This window comes from Sarcophilus harrisii, chromosome 5 (assembly GCF_902635505.1).
Source record: "Sarcophilus harrisii chromosome 5, mSarHar1.11, whole genome shotgun sequence".
NCBI lineage: Eukaryota > Metazoa > Chordata > Mammalia > Dasyuromorphia > Dasyuridae > Sarcophilus > Sarcophilus harrisii.
In genome coordinates, this window is record NC_045430.1 from 64,932,614 (window position 1) to 64,953,234 (window position 20,621).

The 20,621-nt window shown below is 34.3% G+C and overlaps 1 protein-coding gene across 1 annotated transcript in view; it reads left to right on the top strand.

Annotated features, from left to right (window-relative positions):
* The first annotated feature begins 14,439 nt into the window (after positions 1-14,439).
* The window catches only part of NET1 (neuroepithelial cell transforming 1), a 70,993-nt gene continuing 64,811 nt past the window's right edge, over positions 14,440-20,621 (top strand). Inside the window, exon 1 of the mRNA XM_031939797.1 lies at positions 14,440-14,832. Within this exon, the coding sequence (XP_031795657.1) occupies positions 14,627-14,832 (206 nt within the window). The 5' untranslated portion in view covers positions 14,440-14,626. The remainder of the gene's footprint in view (positions 14,833-20,621) is intronic.

Sequence of the window (20,621 nt, forward strand, 5' to 3'; positions counted from 1 at the left end):
GGCACCCAGCAGGTATTTATGGACTTCTAGCAACAATTGCCACTATAAGAGAAAAGGAAAAAGAAAAATACAATTATTCTCACCTCTTACTCTCTTCCCCTAACCATATTATTACAACTTTTTTATATGGTTCAAGGAGTAGTCCCCAGCAATATTCAGAGGCCAGTCGTCATTAATATACTGTTTTTTTTCTCCCTATCCCCAGTCATTATAGAGAAATCAAAGGAGTTCATTATATGCTGATTCCAGCAAAAAGAAAGAGAATGTGTCCCAGATCCTTAGGGGTCCTTGTCTGACAAAACGGAGGTTTTTCTCATACTGTTCCAACAAATGCAAAGAATCTAGAGTGATTTAAAACACACTCTGCTGGTCACGGATACTTTATGGAGGGTTACTGGGACTGTCACTGCAAAGAAGGCTCTAGCACCTTGTTAGTCAATAAGCATATTATTATGTGCCTGACACTGGAATAAACATTGAAGAGAAAAAGAATATAGGCACAATATAGTCCCTTCTCTCAAGGAGCTCACAATCTAATGGTGAATACAACATGCAAAAATACATACAAGCAAGTTATAGATAGGATAAAAAAGGAATAATTGGAAGAGGGATGATGGAATTTGAAGGGATTGGGAAAGGTTTCCTGAAGAAGAAAGGATTTTAGTTGGAATTTAAAAGGAAGTCAGGGAAATAAGGAGGCAGAGATGAGGAAAGAGAACACTCCAAGCACGGAGGCTGTCAGAGAAAATCACTAAAGAGGGAGAAGGAGTGCTGGGAATAGCAAAGACGCCAGTATCACTGGATCGAATTTAAATTAGTATATAAGTTATAGGGAAAAAGTGTAAGGAGAATGGAAAGGTAGGGGGGAGAGCAAGGTGTAGAAGACCTTCAATACCCAAAGAGAGGATTTTTAAAGGTGATAAACACTGGAGTTTATTGAAGTGTGTGTGTGTGTGTGTGTATGTGTGTGTGTGTAAGTGACATGGTTGGATCTGTACTTTAGGAAAATCACTTTGGTGGATAAATGGAGGATGGATTGGAATGGAAGATAATTGAGACAGATTACTGCAATAATCCCATGATACAGAGATAAAAGCTTATATCAGGGTGATAGCAGTGTCTGAGAGGAGAAAAAAGTATTACAAGGAATGTTATAAAAGTGAAATGCAGAAGACTTAACAATAGATTGGATTTGGAGGGGAAAGGAGTGGAGAGATAGTAAGGAGTCAAGTATGATACCTGTTTCTTGCGTAGGCCATTGGGAGGATGGTGGTACCTTCTACAGTATAAGAGAAGTTTGGAAGGGAAAAGGTCTATGAAAAAATTATAGGAAACTTCACTATGCTTAAGTAACCACAGAAAATTAATTTAAACAAATATTTAATATAAATGCGCCAAATAGCAAAGTATCTAAATTCTTAAGGAAAAAGTCAATTGATTTGTAGGAAAAAAGATAGTAAAAATATAATATTTTGGAGTCTCAACGAAATCCTCTCAGATCTAAACAAATCTAAGGAAAAGATAACTGAAAAATAAATTTAAATTCTTAATGGAATTTTGGAAAAATTAGATATGACCACAGGATCAGAAATCTAGAGTTGAAAAAGACATAGTCAACTATCTAGTAGTTACTGAATGGGAACAGAAAGGGTTATAAATATTTCTTAATGGCCATGGTACCTTTGCAAAAAATTGTTAGGCATAAAAATTTCACAAGCAAATGCAAAAAAGCAAAAATGTTAAATACATTCTTAATTGAAATAATGCAATAAAAGTTAAATAAAGGGCCTATAAAGAGTGAGATAGTGATCAATAGATTTTTCCTATTTCTACTTTCCTTTCATGTTCTGTCACTCCAGGCCAATTTTCTTGAATTATTCCTTGCATTAATGTGTCAGGATCTTTTTTTTTGGTCACAGCTTTCAGACAGTCAAATTATTCTAATATTTTATCTTGTTGATCTATTCTCCAGATCTTCATTTTTCTTACAAGACGTTTCATATTCTGTTCTATTTTTTCATTTTTTTTATAATCTGTTTTTGTTATTTCTTGGTCTCTCATAGCTTCACTGGCTTCCCCTTGCCCAATTCTAATTTTCAAAGAGTTATTATCATCTTTTAGATTCTGTATCTTCTTTTCTAGTTAACTTTTTTTTCATAATCTTGTTTTTCTTGGATGGTTTTTATTTAGTTAGTTAATTTTTTAGTTTTTCCTCCATGTCTCTTATTTGACTTCTAAATTCTTTTTTGAGTTCTTCCATAAATTCTCTCTGGGCAGGGAGTCATTTCATGTTACTCTTTGGGTAGAAGCTTTTCTTTTTACTTCAGTGTCCTCCTCTGAAGATGACCCCCTCTTCCCATAGTAAGTTTCTCGGAGGGAAGGTTCTTTCTTCTTTGCCAGCTCATGGGATAAGGGAGGGTGGTACCTCTAGTTTCACTTCAGCTTTCTCCTCTGGCCAGGAACCCTAAAACAAAAGCTTTACCCTCCAGCAAATGTTTGCAGCCAACAGCATCCCTGCCCCACTGTCTCAGAACTCACTAGTACTGGCTCCTTCTCACAGAGGGCCACTTTGGGCAGCACAGCCAGGCCTGGCATTCCTAATCAGCCCAGATTCCCTCAGGCTTCCCAGACTCAGACCCAGACTGGACAAACAATCCCAGGGGTGAAAGTTTCTGTGGCTCCTGCTGAGGTTCCAGCCACACCCAGCTCGCCCTGGAGCTCCCCACTTGATGTTTCTGGGGAGCTAACCCAGACTGTTTGCACATCACACAGATCATTCCCAGCACCGGCTCTCTCTTTGGAACTTCTTAGGTTGTATCAGGAGGACCCCTGTTCTTCCCCAAGTCTTCTTGATTTTTCAGAAGTCTGTGTTTGCCTGAGGCACAAATTTGTTCTATTTGTGGGGAGAATGGGAGAGCTTGAAATTTACCAATTTACTCAGTCTTTCCCCATGGCCTTTATTCTTGCAGAGAATTTCACACAAAGATTTTGAGGAGCAAGGAGAAACTGCCCAACAATTCTAAATGCTCACAGAGCTGTTATCCAGGAATCCAGGGCAAGGGTGTTGTCCTAACAATTATAAGCATGAAAAAACTGATTGAGAACAGAAATCACTTTATGACATTATTCATTAATAGAAGCAATTGGAGAAATCAATGAGTGGCTGACTTTGTCAATGAAATACTAAATAAAACTTGCTGCTGGCATTGATGAGATAAAGCAAAATTCTGGTTCTAAAGTTTCTTTTTTCCCTTGTTTTCTCATAGCACTTACTGAAAATTTTCATATGAGGATAATTTTTGTTAATCTCCTGCCCAATCCTTTTCCTTTCTGTTCTATACAAATCAAGTTGGAAAAAGAATGGGGAGAAAATGAACCGAAGCTGTGACAATACCAAAGCCTCTCATGTGAGGCTCCAATTTATTATTTTCTTGCATTTTCTATGATACATTACCAAAAGGCCATTAACAGTGAATTATAGAATCTTTTGAGTTTGGAGAAAGGTATTGTGGTAGATAAAGGCAGCCATGAGAGGATAGGTTAAAGGGGTCCTCAAACTACGATCCCCCGGCCAGATGCGGCAGCTGAGGATGATTATTCCCCTCACTCAAGGCTATGAAGTTTCTTTATTTAAAGGCCCACAAAACAAAGTTTTTGTTTTTACTATAGTCCGGCCCTCCAACAGTGGTGAGGGACAGTGAACTGGCCCCCTATTTAAAAAGTTTGAGGACCCCTGGTAAGTACTCAATAATACTTAAGTAGGTTAAACAGAGATTTCCAATTGGGTAATTTGGATGTATTTTGTATCATACCAGTAGATTTTCCTTGGAACTAAAGAATTCTTAATGACACTGTAGTTGAGTGTACAAGAACAATGAATGGTAGTAGGCTACATATGAATATCAATATCACCATCTAGTGGCCAAAAGTTGTTTTCAGCTTGTTAACATTGACAAATGATACAGCAGCTTGCTGCTTTTCTGATCTGCTAGAAACAGAAGATGGTTGAATTTATTCCTAAGTGTATCTTTTATCACACTTATTGATATATAAATCTTCAGGACTGAAGAAGTAAAAATAAAATTAATAGCAAAGCAGGGAGACTGAAGTATTTGATTCTTCATGATCCCATTTGGTATTCTTGGCAAAGGCACTGGACTGGTTTGCTGCTTCTTTCTCCTACTCATTTTCCAGATGAAGAATTTTTTTTTATTTAATAGCCTTTTATTTACAGGTTATATGTATGAGTAACTTTACAGCATTAATTGCCAAACCTCTTGTTCCAATTTTTCACCTCTTACCCCCCACCCCCTCCCCCAGATGGCAGGATGACCAGTAGATGTTAAATATATTAAAATATAAATTAGATACACAATAAGTATACATGACCAAAACGTTATTTTGCTGAACAAAAAGAATCAGACTCTGAAATATTGTACAATTAGCTTGTGAAGGAAATAAAAAATGCAGGTGGGCATAAATATAGGGATTGGGAATTCAATGTAATGGTTTTTAGTCATCTCCCAGAGTTCTTTCTCTGGGCGTAGCTGGTTCAGTTCATTACTGCTCCATTGGAAATGATTTGGTTGATCTCGTTGCTGAGGATGGCCTGGTCCATCAGAACTGGTCATCATATAGTATTGTTGTTGAAGTATATAATGATCTCCTGGGTCCTGCTCATTTCACTCAGCATCAGTTCGTGTAAGTCTCTCCAGGCCTTTCTGAAATCATCCTGTTGGTCATTTCTTACAGAACAGTAATATTCCATAATTTTCATATACCACAATTTATTCAGCCATTCTCCAACTGATGGACATCCACTCAGTTTCCAGTTTCTAGCCACTACAAAGAGGGCTGCCACAAACATTCGTGCACATACAGGTCCCTTTCCCTTCTTTATAATCTCTTTGGGATATAAGCCCAGTAGTAACACTGCTGGATCAAAGGGTATGCACAGTTTGATAACTTTTTGGACATAATTCCAGATTGCTCTCCAGAATGGTTGGATTCGTTCACAACTCCACCAACAATGCATCAATGTCCCAGTTTTCCTGCATCCCCTCCAACAATCATCATTATTTTTTCCTGTCTTCTTACAGGTGTGTAGTGGTATCTTAGAGTTGTCTTAATTTGCATTCCTCTGATTAATAATGACTTGGAGCATCTTTTCATATGACTAGAAATAGTTTCAATTTCTCCAGATGAAGAATTAGGGCAAACAGGATTAAATGATTTTCCCAGAACAATAGTTAGTAAGTCTCTGAAGCCAGATTTGAACTCAGAAAAATGAGTCTTCCTGACTTTGTATGTACCATCTATCTGTCCCAGAGTATTGAACACAAAACAAATTCCAGAAACTTAGGTATGTCTCTGAGCCCAGGAGCAAATGTAAACAGAGTGAACTTATCTATAAAATGCAAGAGGATATCAGAGTGAAGTAGAAACATTATCTTACTAATATGTCATTTACAAGAAACATTTGAAACAGAAGGATACACCAAGTTCAAGTAAGAGGCTGGAGTACAATCTAGTATTATTTCAGCTGAAGTGAAAAAGGCAGGAATGGCAACCGTGACTTAAAAAAAAAAAAAAAGCAAAGCCAAAAATAGGCTAAATAAAAGAGATCAAACAGGAAAACTACAATTTACTAAAGGGTACTATAGACAATTAATCAACATCAATATTGAACCTATATAAACCAAATCTAGATTCTTAATGAAAAAAGTTAAATGAGTTATAGGAGGAAATAAATAATAAAAATATAATGGTAGGAGACCTCAATTCATCCCACTCAGATTTAGATACACTTAACCATAAAGTAAAAAAGAAAGAAGTTAGGAGAAGAACATAATTTGAGAAAAATGTGCTATATTCATTCTCTGGAGAATAATGAATGGGAATAGAAAAGTTTGTCAATGGAGTGAGAGCCTTGGGAAATTAGGAGTAGGCATGAGTGGCAGTGGAAGTGAGCAGCTTCCAGAGGATTCTGCTCAAGGGAAATATCTTTACTAGCAGTAAAGACTCTATTGCTCTAACACATTAGAACTTAAAGCTACAATGGAGTGGGGACACTCCAAATAATTCCAGCGCAGTGAAGAGTGCTTGTGATCAGGTCCCTAGAAGGATCTCTGAAAACAGCTGCATAAAATCTCTGAAGCAACTTGGGACAATGCACCCTCCACCCTGGAAATGGAGCCCTACTTTAATAAAGAGCTAAAAGCCAAGTAATAAACTAGGAAAATGAGCAGACAACAGAAAAATATTCTAATCATAGAAAGTTACAAGGAAGATCTAAACACACACTCAAAGGTTCTACATTCAAAGCCGCCAAGAAAAATAAGATTTGGTCTTAGGCCATGGGAGAGCTCAAAAGGGATTTTGAAAATCAAGTAAGAGAGAGAAATAGAAAATTGGGAAGAGAATTGACAGTGGTACAAAAGGAAATACAAAAAAGCTATTGAGAAGAATGCCTTAAAAAGCAAAATTTGCCAAATGGAAAAGAAGATATAGAAGCTCACCGAAAAAAAATAATTCCTTGAAAATTAGAATTGAAGGGAAGCTAGCTGGGGCAATGGACAGAGCACTGGCCCTGAAGTCAGGAAGACATGAATTCAAATCCAGCCTCAGACACTTAACACTCCCTTGTTGTGTGAGACCTTAGCCAAGTTGCTTAACCCCAATTGCCTCACCAAAAAATAAAATTAAAAAAAAAAAAAAGAATTAAGTGAAAATTAGAATTGAGCAAATAGAAGCTAATGACTTTATGAGAATTCAAGAAACAATCAAACATCACCAAAAGAATAGAAAACAATATGAACTATCTCATTGGAAAAACAACTGATCTGGAAAACAGATCCAGAGGAAATAATTTTTTAAATTATTGGTCCACCACACTTAACGCCATACACCAAGATAAGGTCAAAATGGGTTCATGATCTAGGCATAAAGAATGAGATTATAAATAAATTAGAAGAAGAAGGAATTTGTGACCAAGAAGAACTAGAGATCATTATTGATCACAAAATAGAAAATTTTGATTATATCAAATAAAAAGTTTTTGTACAAACAAAACCAATGCAGACAAGATTACAAGGGAAGCAATAAACTGGGAAAACATTTTTACAGTCAAAGGTTCTGATAAAGGCCTCATTTCCAAAACATATAGAGAATTGACTCTAATTTATAAGAAATCAAATGATTCTCCAATTGATAAATGGTCAAAGGATATGAACAGACAATTCTCAAATGAAAAAATGGAAATTATTTCTAGTCATATGAAAATATGCTCCAAGTCATTATTAATCAGAGAAATGCAAATTAAGACAACTCTGAGATACCACCACACACCTGTCAGATTGGCTAGGATGACAGGGAAAGATAATGCTAAATGTTGGAGGGGATGTGGGAAAACTGGAACACTGATGATACATTGTTGGTGGAATTGTGAATGCATCCAGCCATTCTGGAGAGCAATTTGGAACTATGATCAAAAAATTATCAAACTGTGCATACAAAAATTTTTGATCCAACAGTGTTATTGCTGGGCTTATATCCCAAAGATATCATAAAGAAGGGAAAGGGACCTATAAGTGCAAAAATGTTTGTGGCAGCCCTCTTTGTGGTGGCCAGAAACTGGAAATTGAAAGGATGCCCATCAATTGGAGAATGGCTGAATAAATTATGGTATATGAATGTTATGGAATATTATCGTTCTGTAAGAAATGACCAGCAGGATGATTTCAGAAAGGCCTGGAGAGACTTACACGAACTGATACTGAGTGAAACGAGCAGGACCAGGAGATCATTATATACTTCAACAACAATACTATATGATGATCAGTTCTGATGGACGTGGCTCTATTCAACAATGAGATGAACCAAAGCAGTTCCATTTGTTAAAAAATAAAGAGAACCAGCTACACCCAACGAAAGAACTCTGGGAAATGAGTGTGAACCACTACATAACATTTCTATTCCCTCTGTTTTTGTCTGTTTACATTTTTGATTTCCTTCTCAGGTTAATTTTACCTTATTTCTAAGTCCAATTTTTCTTGTGCAGCAAAATAACTGTATGGATATATATACATATATTGTATTTAACATATACTTTAACATATTTAACATGTATTGGTCTACTTGCCATCTAAGGGAGGGGGTGGGGAGAAGGAGGGGAAAAGTTGGAACAGAAGGTTTTGCAAGGGTCAATGCTGAAAAATTACCCATGCATATATTTTGTAAATAAAAAGATATAATAAAAAAAATTATTGGTCCACCTGAAACCAGGTTCAAAAAAAAAAAAAAGAATGTAGACATCATCTTTTGAGAAATTATCAAGGAAAACTGTCCTGATTTTCTAGAACCAGAAGGTAAAAATAGAAATGGGAAGAATCCACTAATCACCTCCTTGAAAGAGACTCCAAAATAAAAACTCCCAGGAATATTATACCCAAATTCTGTAACTCTGAAGTCAAGGAGAAAATATTGCAAGCATTCAGAAAGAAACAATTCCAATATAGTGGAGCCACAGTTGGGATAATACAAGATTAAGCAACTTCCACATTAAAAGATCTGAGGCTTGGAATATGATATTCCAAAAAGCAATGGAGCTAGGATTGCAACCAAGAATCACTGACTATAATCCTTCAGAGGAAAAGGTGGATATTCAATGAAATTATGGACTTTCAATCATTCATGATGAAAAGACTGGAGCTGAGTAGAAAATCTGATTTTCAAATACATACTTCTGGAGAAGCATAGGGAGATAATCAGAAAAGGGATATCATAAGGGATTTAAGGTTTATTTGTTTACATTCCCTACATGGCAGGATGGATGATACTTGAAATGCTTTATAATTTTCTCATTATTATGTCAATTATAAGAAATATAGAAAAAATATAGAATATAGAAAAAAATATAGAAAGAGACAGAGGGCACAGGTGTGAGTTGAATATGAAGGGATAATATCTAAAAAATAAAATAAAATTAAGGAGAGAGGAACGTACTGGAAAAATGGGAAAGGGAGAAATGGAATGGTATAAATCATCTGCCATAAATAAGCTCTTACAATAGAGGGGAAGAAGAGAAGTGAGTGAACCTTATTCTCATCAGAACTGTCTCAAGGAGAAAATAATATACATGAGAAGCGGGGAGGATGATAGAAAAGAGGGTATAATGAAGGAATCATTTTTGACATTTTTGAGGAGGGTTAAGGTTGTTGTGCCACAGTTCCCTTTAACTTACAAATTAATGCAACAGGTTAAGAAATTAAGAACCACAAGCAATTTTTTTCTTAAAACTTTATAGAGCTCTTAAATCAACAAAACAGACAGACAAGTCACACAGAACACAGAACACTAATCACACAAACGTAGACTGCACAATTACAACTTTCAATAAAACATTTAACATATTACCAGATAGTGCCAAAAAAAAAAAAGGCTTATTTACTCTCCTGTGGCCAAAATGGAGGCATCCACCATCGGGTTTTACTGAGGCTGAAAAACTGGTCTCTTCCCAAAGACTCTGGGGTAATCCAGAGGGCCAGCCTTCCAACAAAGGCCCAAGGCAGAGACCCAAAGGTCTCTAATCTCTAATCCTGCTCTCATATCTCACTGGGGCCTCCAAATGTAATGCTGGAGAAACTGAGGCAAAATAGAGATTAGAGAGTTTTTCATATTTTATTTGAGAGGAAGAGATTATGCTGGGGGCAAAACAGGATCCATGTTGCCCCCAGGGCTGAATAAGTCTCAAGGTATCCAGGAGCACATGTGAGTTTCCCATGAAATATATATGGCTCTAAGCTCAGGTAGACAAAGGCAGGGGGGATGGAGTCCAAACTCTGGTGAGCAAAAATTTCGAAGAAGGGACCATCAATCCGGTTCTGACAGGTTCTGGGGTAGAACCATAAATTCTTGATAACTTAGGAGTAAAGCCAGAAAGTCTGAACTCCCCCTTGTCTGGGTTTATACATTTACAATATATAACCTTAGAGTAACCAGCCTAATGAACAGAAAAGTGGGATTGCAACCAGGGAGATTGAGGCAGAACAATTAGGGAAATTGAAGCAGGACTGTTTAGGGAAACTGAGGCAAGACAATTAGGGAAACTGAGAGAGGATAATTAAAGAGAATTGTGGCACAACAAGCTGAAAGGAAAAAGAGAATAGAATAAATGGGAGTGGGGAAAATACAGTTAGCAATAGTAATTGGGAAAATAATTTTGAAGCAAATTTCTCTGATGAAGGCCTCATTTTTCAAATTATTTTTTAAAAATGAACCATTACTTAATTGATAAGTGATCAAAACATATGAACTATGCCCAAAAGTCTATATCCTTTGACCTGACGATACCATTATTAAGCATGAATCCCAAAGAGATTTTTTTTAAAAGAAAAAGGTCCTATATGTACAAAAATATTTTTAGCAGTTCTCTTGTCAGGGCAAAGAATTGGACATTGGGAATCATTCTTCAGATTCACTATTTTTCTTATTTAATTCACTTAATACTCTTTGATTGTATTAAAGTTCTGAAGGGACACTTGTTTCTTCTGTTTCATTATGTTCAAATGTTAATATTATATTATTATACAATTCCTCTTAATTGCACAAATGCTTTTCTAGATTTCTCTGGCTTTTTGTGTTCATATTTCAATTAATTTATTTATTCAGGCCTATACCAAACTACTAAAGGAATATTTTACAGAGATGAAAAATGATAAAATTTATTTAGAAGATTCAAAGGTGAAACAATCTCAAAAATAATAATAAAAATAAGTTGGAAGGAATAAAAAATTGATTAGTATAAGCTCTCAAATTATACTATAAAGAAATAATCATTAAAACAATTTTGTTATTCTTTTGTTATATACGATTTTTTGTGACCCCATTTGAGATTTTCTTGGCAGAGATACTGAAGAGGTTTGCTATTTCCTTCTAGACTTTAGTAACTGATCCATACAATTATCCATTACAAGTATTTAAAGAACTCAATAAAAAATGTTATCTTCTCTAAACAGAACTGATAGACCAAGAAAATACAGATTGAAACAGGTTTTTTTTTTTTTTTGCCCACTTTCTTTATCTTTTTTACTTTTTTTGAGGGGAAGAGTGCTTAAAAATGGGGAACATGGTCAAGGCAGAAATATGTTTTGCATGACTTGATATATGCAATAAGCATTACATTTGTTGCCCTCTCAATTGCGGGACAAAAGGGAGGAGAGGGAAGGCTGAAGGGAGGGGGAAAAATTGGAATGGAAAGCAAAAATAAAATTAAAAAACAAAAAACCCCACATGATTTTAAAAACCCATAAAAAAGACAAAAATGGATACATAACACACTTTTTAAAAGATTACAACATAAATTATAGGAACAAGGAAGAAATTATCTTTAGGATATATGAATAGGGGAAAAGATCATGAAGATAAAATGGATAATTTGAACTATAAAAAGTTTGTGCAAAATAAATCTAATGTAGTTAAATTTAGAAGGAAATTAAGTAACTGGGTAAAAATGTTTGCAGCAGAAATAAAGGCTTCATATTCAAGATTTATAAGAAACTAATTCAAATTTGTAATGAAAGGATATGAGCAGGTAGTTTTCAAGTGAAGAAAATGTAAGCTATCAAGAACTATAAGAAAAAAATACTCTAAATCATTAATAATTAGAGAAAAGCAATTTTGAGGTTCTATTTCACACTCATTAGACTACAAAGATGATAAAAGGAGAAAATGGCAAACACTACTGTGAGGGATTGTGGTTGAAAACAAGTACATATTAGTGCTCTGTGGGTGAAGTTGTTCTAGCCATCCTGGAAAGCAAGTATATACTGTGCATATCTTTTGGCTTAAAAATATCAAGAGTGATCTAAAGAGATTACCCCCAAAGAGGAAAAAGACAAATATGTAGAAAAATATATATAATAGTTCTTTTTGTGATGATTCAGAACTGGAAACTAAGGAGGTTGTTTTATGGGGTAATGGCTAAACAAATTGTGTCATATGAAAATATTATATTATAGCTATTAGTATATAGTATAATATAGGTATTAGAAAATATCATAGTGTTGTACATGAAGAGTTGTCCAATGTAGGAAATTTGTTTTGCCAGACTAATTATCTAGGTATTGAGGGCATTATATTTCAGGATTAAAACAAAAGAAAAAAAATTTTTAAAAATGTTTTGTGTGTGTGTGGAGGAGTAAATAAAAGAAGGAACAGATTACTAGTCATCTAGATTTTGAGAGCATTATATTTCAGGATTAAAAATATTTTAAAAAATAACTCTGTGTGTGTGTGGAGGGGAAGGTAATAGAAGGAACAAATTAATACAACATGGGATTAGTTCTCCAAATTTGCACACGATGTGTAAAAACATTATTTTATTTTTTAAATAAGACTAGAAAAGTAGGAAACGGTTAGGTTGTGAAGGGTGTTGAAAGTCTGGGGTTTTTATATTTGATCCGGGAACTAAGAGAAAGCCCCTGGGTTTAGTAACTTAAAGCCGCTACACCCATGTTCGTCTCAATTTCTCCTCTTGAAAACGGAGACTTAGGACCGTTGTTTTTTTTCTTCTAAGTCATGCAGGCATTAAGCACTGAAATTCATATTTAAACCCTGGATCACGGACTTGTAAGCTTCAGGTCTTTTATATATTTTTATTTATTTATTTTAATTTATATATTTATATATAATTATAAATATTTAAATTTTACATTATAAATATTTTTATATATTATGTTTATTATATATAATTAATTTTAATTTAAATATATATAATATATATTATTATAGTATGTTATATATTATAAATAATAATATTATTAATAAATAATAAATAAATTTATAAACAATAAATAATATATTTATTTATATATAATATATAAAAATATAAATAATAAATAAATGAATGAACGAATAATAAATAAATAAATAATAATAAACATATTATGTTTATTATATATAATTAATTTTAATTTGAAAATATACAATATATATTATTATGATATATTATATTATATATTATATTAATATTACATATGTTATAATACTATAATAATATATAATAATTGTGTATTGTTATATGATATATTATACAATTATTATTATTATTATATATTAATACATTATATTATAATATATTATATTAATATAATTATAGTGTATATTATATTAATATTATATATGTCATATAATACTATAATAATATATAATAATTGTGTATTGTTATATGATATAATATTATGCAATTATTATTAATATTATTATATATTAATACATTATATTATAATATATTATATTAATATAATTATGTTGTATATTATATTAATATTATATATGTTATATTATAATACTATAATAATATATAATTGTGTATTGTTATATGATATATTATACAATTATTATTAATATTATTATTATATATTAATATATTATATTATAATATAATAATATATAATAATTGTGTATTGTTATATGATATATTATACAATTATTAATATTATTATATATTAATACATTATATTATAATATATTATATTAATATAATTATATTTTATATTATATTAATATTATATATGTTATATTATAATGCTATAATAATATATAATAATTGTGTATTGTTATATGATATATTATACAATTATTAATATTATTATATATTAATACATTATATTATAATATATTATATTAATATTTTATATTATATTATATTAATATTATATATGTTATATTATAATGCTATAATAATATATAATAATTGTGTATTGTTATATATAATATTATACAATTATTAATATTATTATATATTAATACATTCTATTATAATATATTATATTAATATAATTATATTTTATATTATATTAATATTATATATGTTATATTATAATGCTATAATAATATATAATAATTGTGTATTGTTATATGACATATACAATTATTATCAATATTATTATTATTATATATATAACATATTATATATATATATATAAAACATCTCCTGAATGTAAGGAAGAATTTTGCAGCAATCAGTTACCCCAAAGTGGAAAGAGCTGTTTGGGAGGCAGGGGTTGGTCTTCACTGGAGTTTATCATTTTTCCCGCGCAGGAAATTCTTGTTTAGGTATGGATTGAACTAAAAAGATTTCTTCCTACTCTGAAATTCTTGGAGAAGCTGGTGATGAAGTCAGGAATAAGTTCCATAAGGAACCCCATTGTCAACTTAATTAAAAAAAACATATAAACTAATTAATTGAACCCAGCCCTCCCTTCTTCTCTTCCTTTATTCTACCTACTAACCTAACCCTCTCCCTCAGTTTCCCTTTCCCTTTTTTTTCTCCGAATTCTCCCTTCCCCCTCCGGCTTCTCCCCTCCCCCCACTTAAAGGGTTCCCGAACGAGCCGCAGCCCCGCCCTCTGCTATACGCAACTCGATGGAAGGCGGGGACTCCCGCGTCTCCCAGCAACGCTTTACAGGGCCTCGCTGATTCGCCGGCGGCTCCCCTGCCGCCATTTTTCAAACGCCGTAATGTTGACTATGGCGGCTCCTTCCTGACAGAAAGCCCTTTCCCTCCTTCCGCTCTCCCCGCCTCAGAAGAGCCCCCTCCCCGAGACCTCTGCCCCTCTCTCACGGTCATGGAGCCGGAGCCCGCGGCAGTGGAGAGCCCGGCCCCGGGGGCCGAGCAGCCCCAGCCCCGCAGGCGCAGCGGCCGGTTGACTGCGTGCCGGGCGTCCAGTGCGGACGATCCCGAGGCCCGGCTGGAAGATCCCCGGTCGGAAGATCCCCGGTCGGAAGATCCCCGGTCGGAAGATCCCCGGTCGGGGCCGGAACCGCGGAGGAGGTGGGTTCCCGGAGGAAGGGGAAGCTGAGGTTGGGTGGGGCAGAGGGTAGCCCCGGGCTGACTGAGGCAAAGGCAGGCTTGTTGACGTCTAGGGCGGGACCCCCGCGGACAGTCTTCTCCGGCCCCCGCCCTCCTGCAGAGCTTGAGGGCGAGGGGGCGCCCACCGAAAGCGAGCAGCGGGGCGGAGCGGGCAACTGCAGGGCAGGCCGTGGTCCGCGCCTGGGTCCGGGTCCCGCCGGAGGCACGTAGTAGCTGTGAGATTGTTACTGAGCTTTCCTCAGCCTCCGTTTTCTCATCTGCAAGATGAAAGCTGGACTCGATTTGTGAGGCCACTTCCAGCTCTGTGATCCCGTGATCATATAATGAAGTAGAAAACTTGGAGCAGAATGGACCCTTGTGTGTCTTTTATCCGGTCCGCTGTCCCCTTTTTGATATATGACACGATAAGCACTCGTTTTTAAAAACTGGGATTCCAAATTCTCCCCCCACTCGTTGGGAAGGCAAGCAACATATCATTTGTACACAATGAAATCATGCAAAATGCAAAAAAATGCAAAAAAAAAAAAGGCCTTATTAACCATGTTGCAAGAAAACTAAGGAAGATGAGAAAAGGATGCACCCAAAATTCGTTATGTCTTGGAACTGGCTTGATTCATTGTATTGATCAGAATGGCCAAATCCTTTGCCATTTATTATTATTTATTAATAGAGTATAGTCCAATTACTATTTAGCCTCATGTACTTGGGACCTAAGTGCACCAACTCAAACTTCAGCCTATTACAATTATTATTGATCATTATTAAACCATTGCTGTTGCTATATACAGTGTTTTCCTGCTCCTGCTCACTTCACTTTGCATCCGTTTGTGTAAATCTCAGACTTTTTTGAAGTCATCATTTCTTAGAACAATAGTATTCCAATCAGTCGTATACCACAATTTATTCAGCTGTTCTCCAATTGATGGATTCAGTTTCCAATTCTTTGCCACCACAAAAAAAGAATTGCTATAAATATTTTTGTACATATAAATCTTTCCCTCTTTTCTTTATTTCTTTGGTATACACCCCGAGTAGTAGTATTATTGGATTAAAGGGTTGTACAGTTTTATAACCCTTTGGAATAATTCCAGATTGTTCTCCAGAATGGTTGTGCTAGTTCACAGCTTCACCAGTAGTGCATTATTGTTCTTATTTTTCCATATTCCCCTCCAGCACTTGTCAGTTTCCTTTGTTAGTCAACCTGATAGATGTGAGGTCATACATCAGAGTTGCATCTCTAAACCACAATGATTTAGAGCATTTTTATATGATATTAATAGATCTGATTTCTTCTGAAAATTGCTCGTTCATATACTTTGTCCTTTTTTTAAAATGGTGGATGAATGATTCTTATATATTCAGTTTAATTCCAATTGTATTTAAGAAATGAAACCTTTATTAGAGAAACTTTGGTGAAAAAATTTTCCTCAGTTTTGTTTTCCTTCTAATTTTGGCACCAGCTTTCTGAAATTATATACTTTATTTTCTGTGTTTTTCTCCATCTCTCATTTGTTCATAAACTCTGTTTATCCATAAACTTTTCATTTATCCATAGATCTGACAAGCAAAATTTTGATTATGATATTATCTTTAATATCTAAATCATCTACCATTTTGGCCTTATTTTGGTATATGGTGTAATGTGCCAAACTTTGCCAAACTGTCTAGCAATTTTTGTCAGATATTGAGTTCTTGCCCCGCAAGGCTTGGGTTTCTGAGTTTATCAAAGACTAGATTACTATAAAGGAAGCAGCTAGATAACTCAGTGGACAGAGGACTGGGCCTGTGGTCAGGAAAACCTGAGTCAAAATGAAATCTCAGGTATTCATTTGCTATGTGACCCTGGGCAAGTCATTAGCCCTGTTTGTCTTAATTCTCTGGAGAACAAAATGTCGAACCACTTAAGTATCTTTGCCAAGAAAATTCCATATGGGGTCTTGAAGAATAGGACATAACTGAACAAGATTACCGTAGCCATTCACTACTGTATATTGTGTACTTGATGTATTTCACTTATCCCACCATTTTTTCCCTTAGTTAGTACCAGATTGTCTGGATGGCTACTGCTTTGTAATATAGTGGGAAATCTGGTACTGCTAGGTTATATTCTGTCACTTCTTTTTCATTTTTCCCTTGATATTTTTGAGTTTGTGTTCATCCAGATGAATTTCATTAATTTTTTTAGCTCTATAAAATGATTCTTTGGTAGTTTGATTGGTATGGCACTAAATAAGTAAATTAATTTAGTTAGTATTGATACTCATTTTTATTTTATCGACTTTGTCTACTCGTGAGCAATTAATATTTCTCTAGTTGTTTAAACTTTGAGAAATGTTTCTTAATTGTTCCTATAGTTTCTGAGTGTGTCTTAGCAGTTAGACTCCCAAGTATTTTATATTGTTTGCAGTTATTTTTAAATAGAATTTTTCTCTTGGCTGGGTTTTGTTGGTAATATATAAAAATACTGGTGACATATATTTATTATATGTCTTGTAACTCTACTAATTGTTATTTCAACTAGTTTTTTGGTTGATTTTCTAGTATTCTTTAAGTGCCATCAAATCATTTGCAAAGAGTTGAGTTTTGTTTCTTTGTTGCCTACTTTTATTCCTCCCATTTCTTTTTTCTAGTCTTATTGCAATGGCTAGCATTTATTTTTTTAATTTTTATTTTCCCCAGTTACATGTAAAAATTATGTGGGTGTTTTTTTTTGTTGTTGTTGTTGTTATATGTATACATTCTTTTTTTTTTTTTTAAACATACATATTTCCTTATAAATTATATTGGGAGAGAAAAATCAGAACAAAAGAAAAAAACCATGAGAGAAAAAGAAAATAAAAGCAAAGATAAGATGTGCTGATTTATATTCATTCTCCATAGTGTTCTCTCTGGATGAAAATGGCATTTTCCATCCAAAGTTTATTAGGATTGCCTTGGATCACTGAACCGCTGAGAAGAACCAAGTCTGTCATAGTGGATCATCACACAATCTTGCTGTATACAGTTTTGGTTCTGCTTGTTTCACTCAGCATCAGTTCATGTAAATATTTCCAGGCCTTTCTAAAATCAGCTTGTTCATCATTTTTTGTAGTATAATAACATTCTATTACTTTCATATACCACAACTTGTTCAGCCATTCCCCAATTGATAATCTACTCATTTTCCAATTCTTTGCCACCACAAAAAGAGCTGCTACAAACATTTTTGCACATGTGGGTCTTTTTCTCTCCTTGATGATTTCCTTGGGATACAGACCCAGTAGTAACCCAGGCACTGCTGGGTCAGAGGGTATGCATAGTTTTATAGCCCTTTGGACATATTTCTAAATTGCTCTCCAGAATGATTGGATCAGTCCACAACTCCACTGACAATGTATTAATGTCCCAGTTTTCCCACATCCCCTTCAACATTTATCATTATCTTTTCCTGTCATCTTAGCCAATCTGAGATATGTGAGAATGGTACCTCAGAATTGTTTTAATTTGCATTTCTCTAATCAATAGTGATTTAGAGCATTTTTTCATATAGCAGCTTTCATTTTTGTCATATGAAAACTCTGCTCATATCCTTTGACCATTTATCAATTGAGAATGACTTGTTTTCTTATGAATTTGACCCAGTTCTTTATATATTTTAGAAGTGAGACCTTTATCAGAAACACTGGCTGTAAAGATTTTTTTTCCAGCTTTGTACTTCTCTTTTAATCTTGTTTCTGTTGGTTTTGTGTGGGACAGGGTGCTAGAACCCCTTTCCCCAAATTGATTGCTCAGAGGCGTCTCCAGATACAAACAGAACGCCTTTATCTGGTTCTTGCAAGAAGCGGGCCAGTATATACCCTCAGCAGTACATGGCCCAGTGCAGAGATAGAAGCTGGACTGTGCAGCTGAAAAGCTGCAGGTCCCCCCTTACCCTATGGATTTTTAATTTCATTGGTTGGACTGAATTCTTCAGTTACACGGGAAGGATTATTGACCAGTGTATAATGATGTGGAGCAGATTCCATTAGTGATCACATGCCTTCTAGGAACTTGAACTTTAGGCCTAGGGCCTAATCTACTTTACTTGTCTTCACTTGTCCCACTCAGTTTTGTTTGTGCAAAAACTTTTTGTAATCAGTTGTCCATTTTGCTTTTTATAATGTTCTCTAATTCTTCTTTGATCATAAATTCCTTCCTTTTCCAAGGATCTAATGGCTAAATTATCCCTTGTCCTCCCATCATCCTTTATGCCCAAATCATGTATCCATTTTGACCTTATTTTGGTATGGGATGTGAGATGTAGGTCTCTACCAAATTTCTGACATATTATTTTCCAGATTTCTCTGCAATTTTTGTCAAAAAGTGATTCTTATTCCAGAAGCTGGAGTTTGGGGAATTTATCAAATATTAGATTATTATAGGCCTTGATTATTGTGTTATGTGTATCTAATCTATTCCACTGATGGTAATGACATACTATTAAGGAAATGAAACACTTGAGAAAGTCTGCTTGTTCCTTACTATTATTACATAACCTCAAGATTAATTTGTGTATGCATGATTTGGATAAAATTCTGAAAGGAGTTCTCTCTTCTTTACCTTCCATCCTCTCTCAGTCCAGGGAGGGAGGGCCCACAGTGAGTCCTGATCAAAGTTGATGTGATGATTTTCTGAGGGTGTAAAGAAAGAAATCAAGAAGATGACCAGAACAAGATATGATAAATATCTGGAAAGAAAATGAGAATACAAAGGATACCTTTTTTCTACCAACATTTAAAGAGTATTTAATTCCAATGCTAAATAATTTTCAATAGTAAGCAAAGAATTAAATTTCCATTTCCAGAAAGCCTGTTTAATGAATAATACAGACTATATTCACAGTTGTCTATCTTTTCTTTGCTTCCTTGTAGGTTTTCTTTTGTTCTCTACTGTGCACTTTTTCCTTTATTTTTTTTTTTCCCATTCCCTCACAAAGGCTACAATTAAGTACAAATATATTGATTTAGACAGATGCATGTGTATATATATATATATATATATATATATATATATATACACACACACACACAAATAAACATACGTGCATATATATAAATATCTACTATCTTACACATATACATTCATATGCAATTATGTAAGACTGTACTATGCTTGTTTATCTTCTGTTTTTCTGAAGGTGGATACTATCTTCTTTCATAAGTCTCCATCTTTCTAACTTCACCAGCTTATCATTTCCTATACTAAAGCAATATTCAAATAGTATATTAGCTAATTATTTTAAATACCTAAAACAATATGGTGAATATGGCTAACATATAGTATAGTTTCCTTCTTTTTCTCTTTTGATTAAATCTGTTAACTTTAACTTTGTCTGAGATCATGATTATTATCCCTGCTCTTTTTATATAACAAATGCTACTCCTGAACTTTATTGTATGTCTGTCTGTGTTTCTTATTTCCTATTCCTCCTGACTCTTCTTCTTTGCTTCTATCTTCTACCTTATGTTCCTATATTTGATCTACCCACCCCTTCAAGGATCCCTCCTTTATCTTCCTCCACACTTTCCCCTTGCCCTCTTGTTTCTGTCTAAATAAAGATTTTTTTGTCTTCCATGTTACTCCCTTTTTATCCCATTCCCATTATTCTCCCTACCTTTCTGTACCCTACACCTTATCTTATTCCCTCAAACTCTTATTTCTTTATAAACTTAGAAGACTTTTATTCCCTTCTAAATATATATCTTGATCTTTCTTTTACCCAGATCTGATGC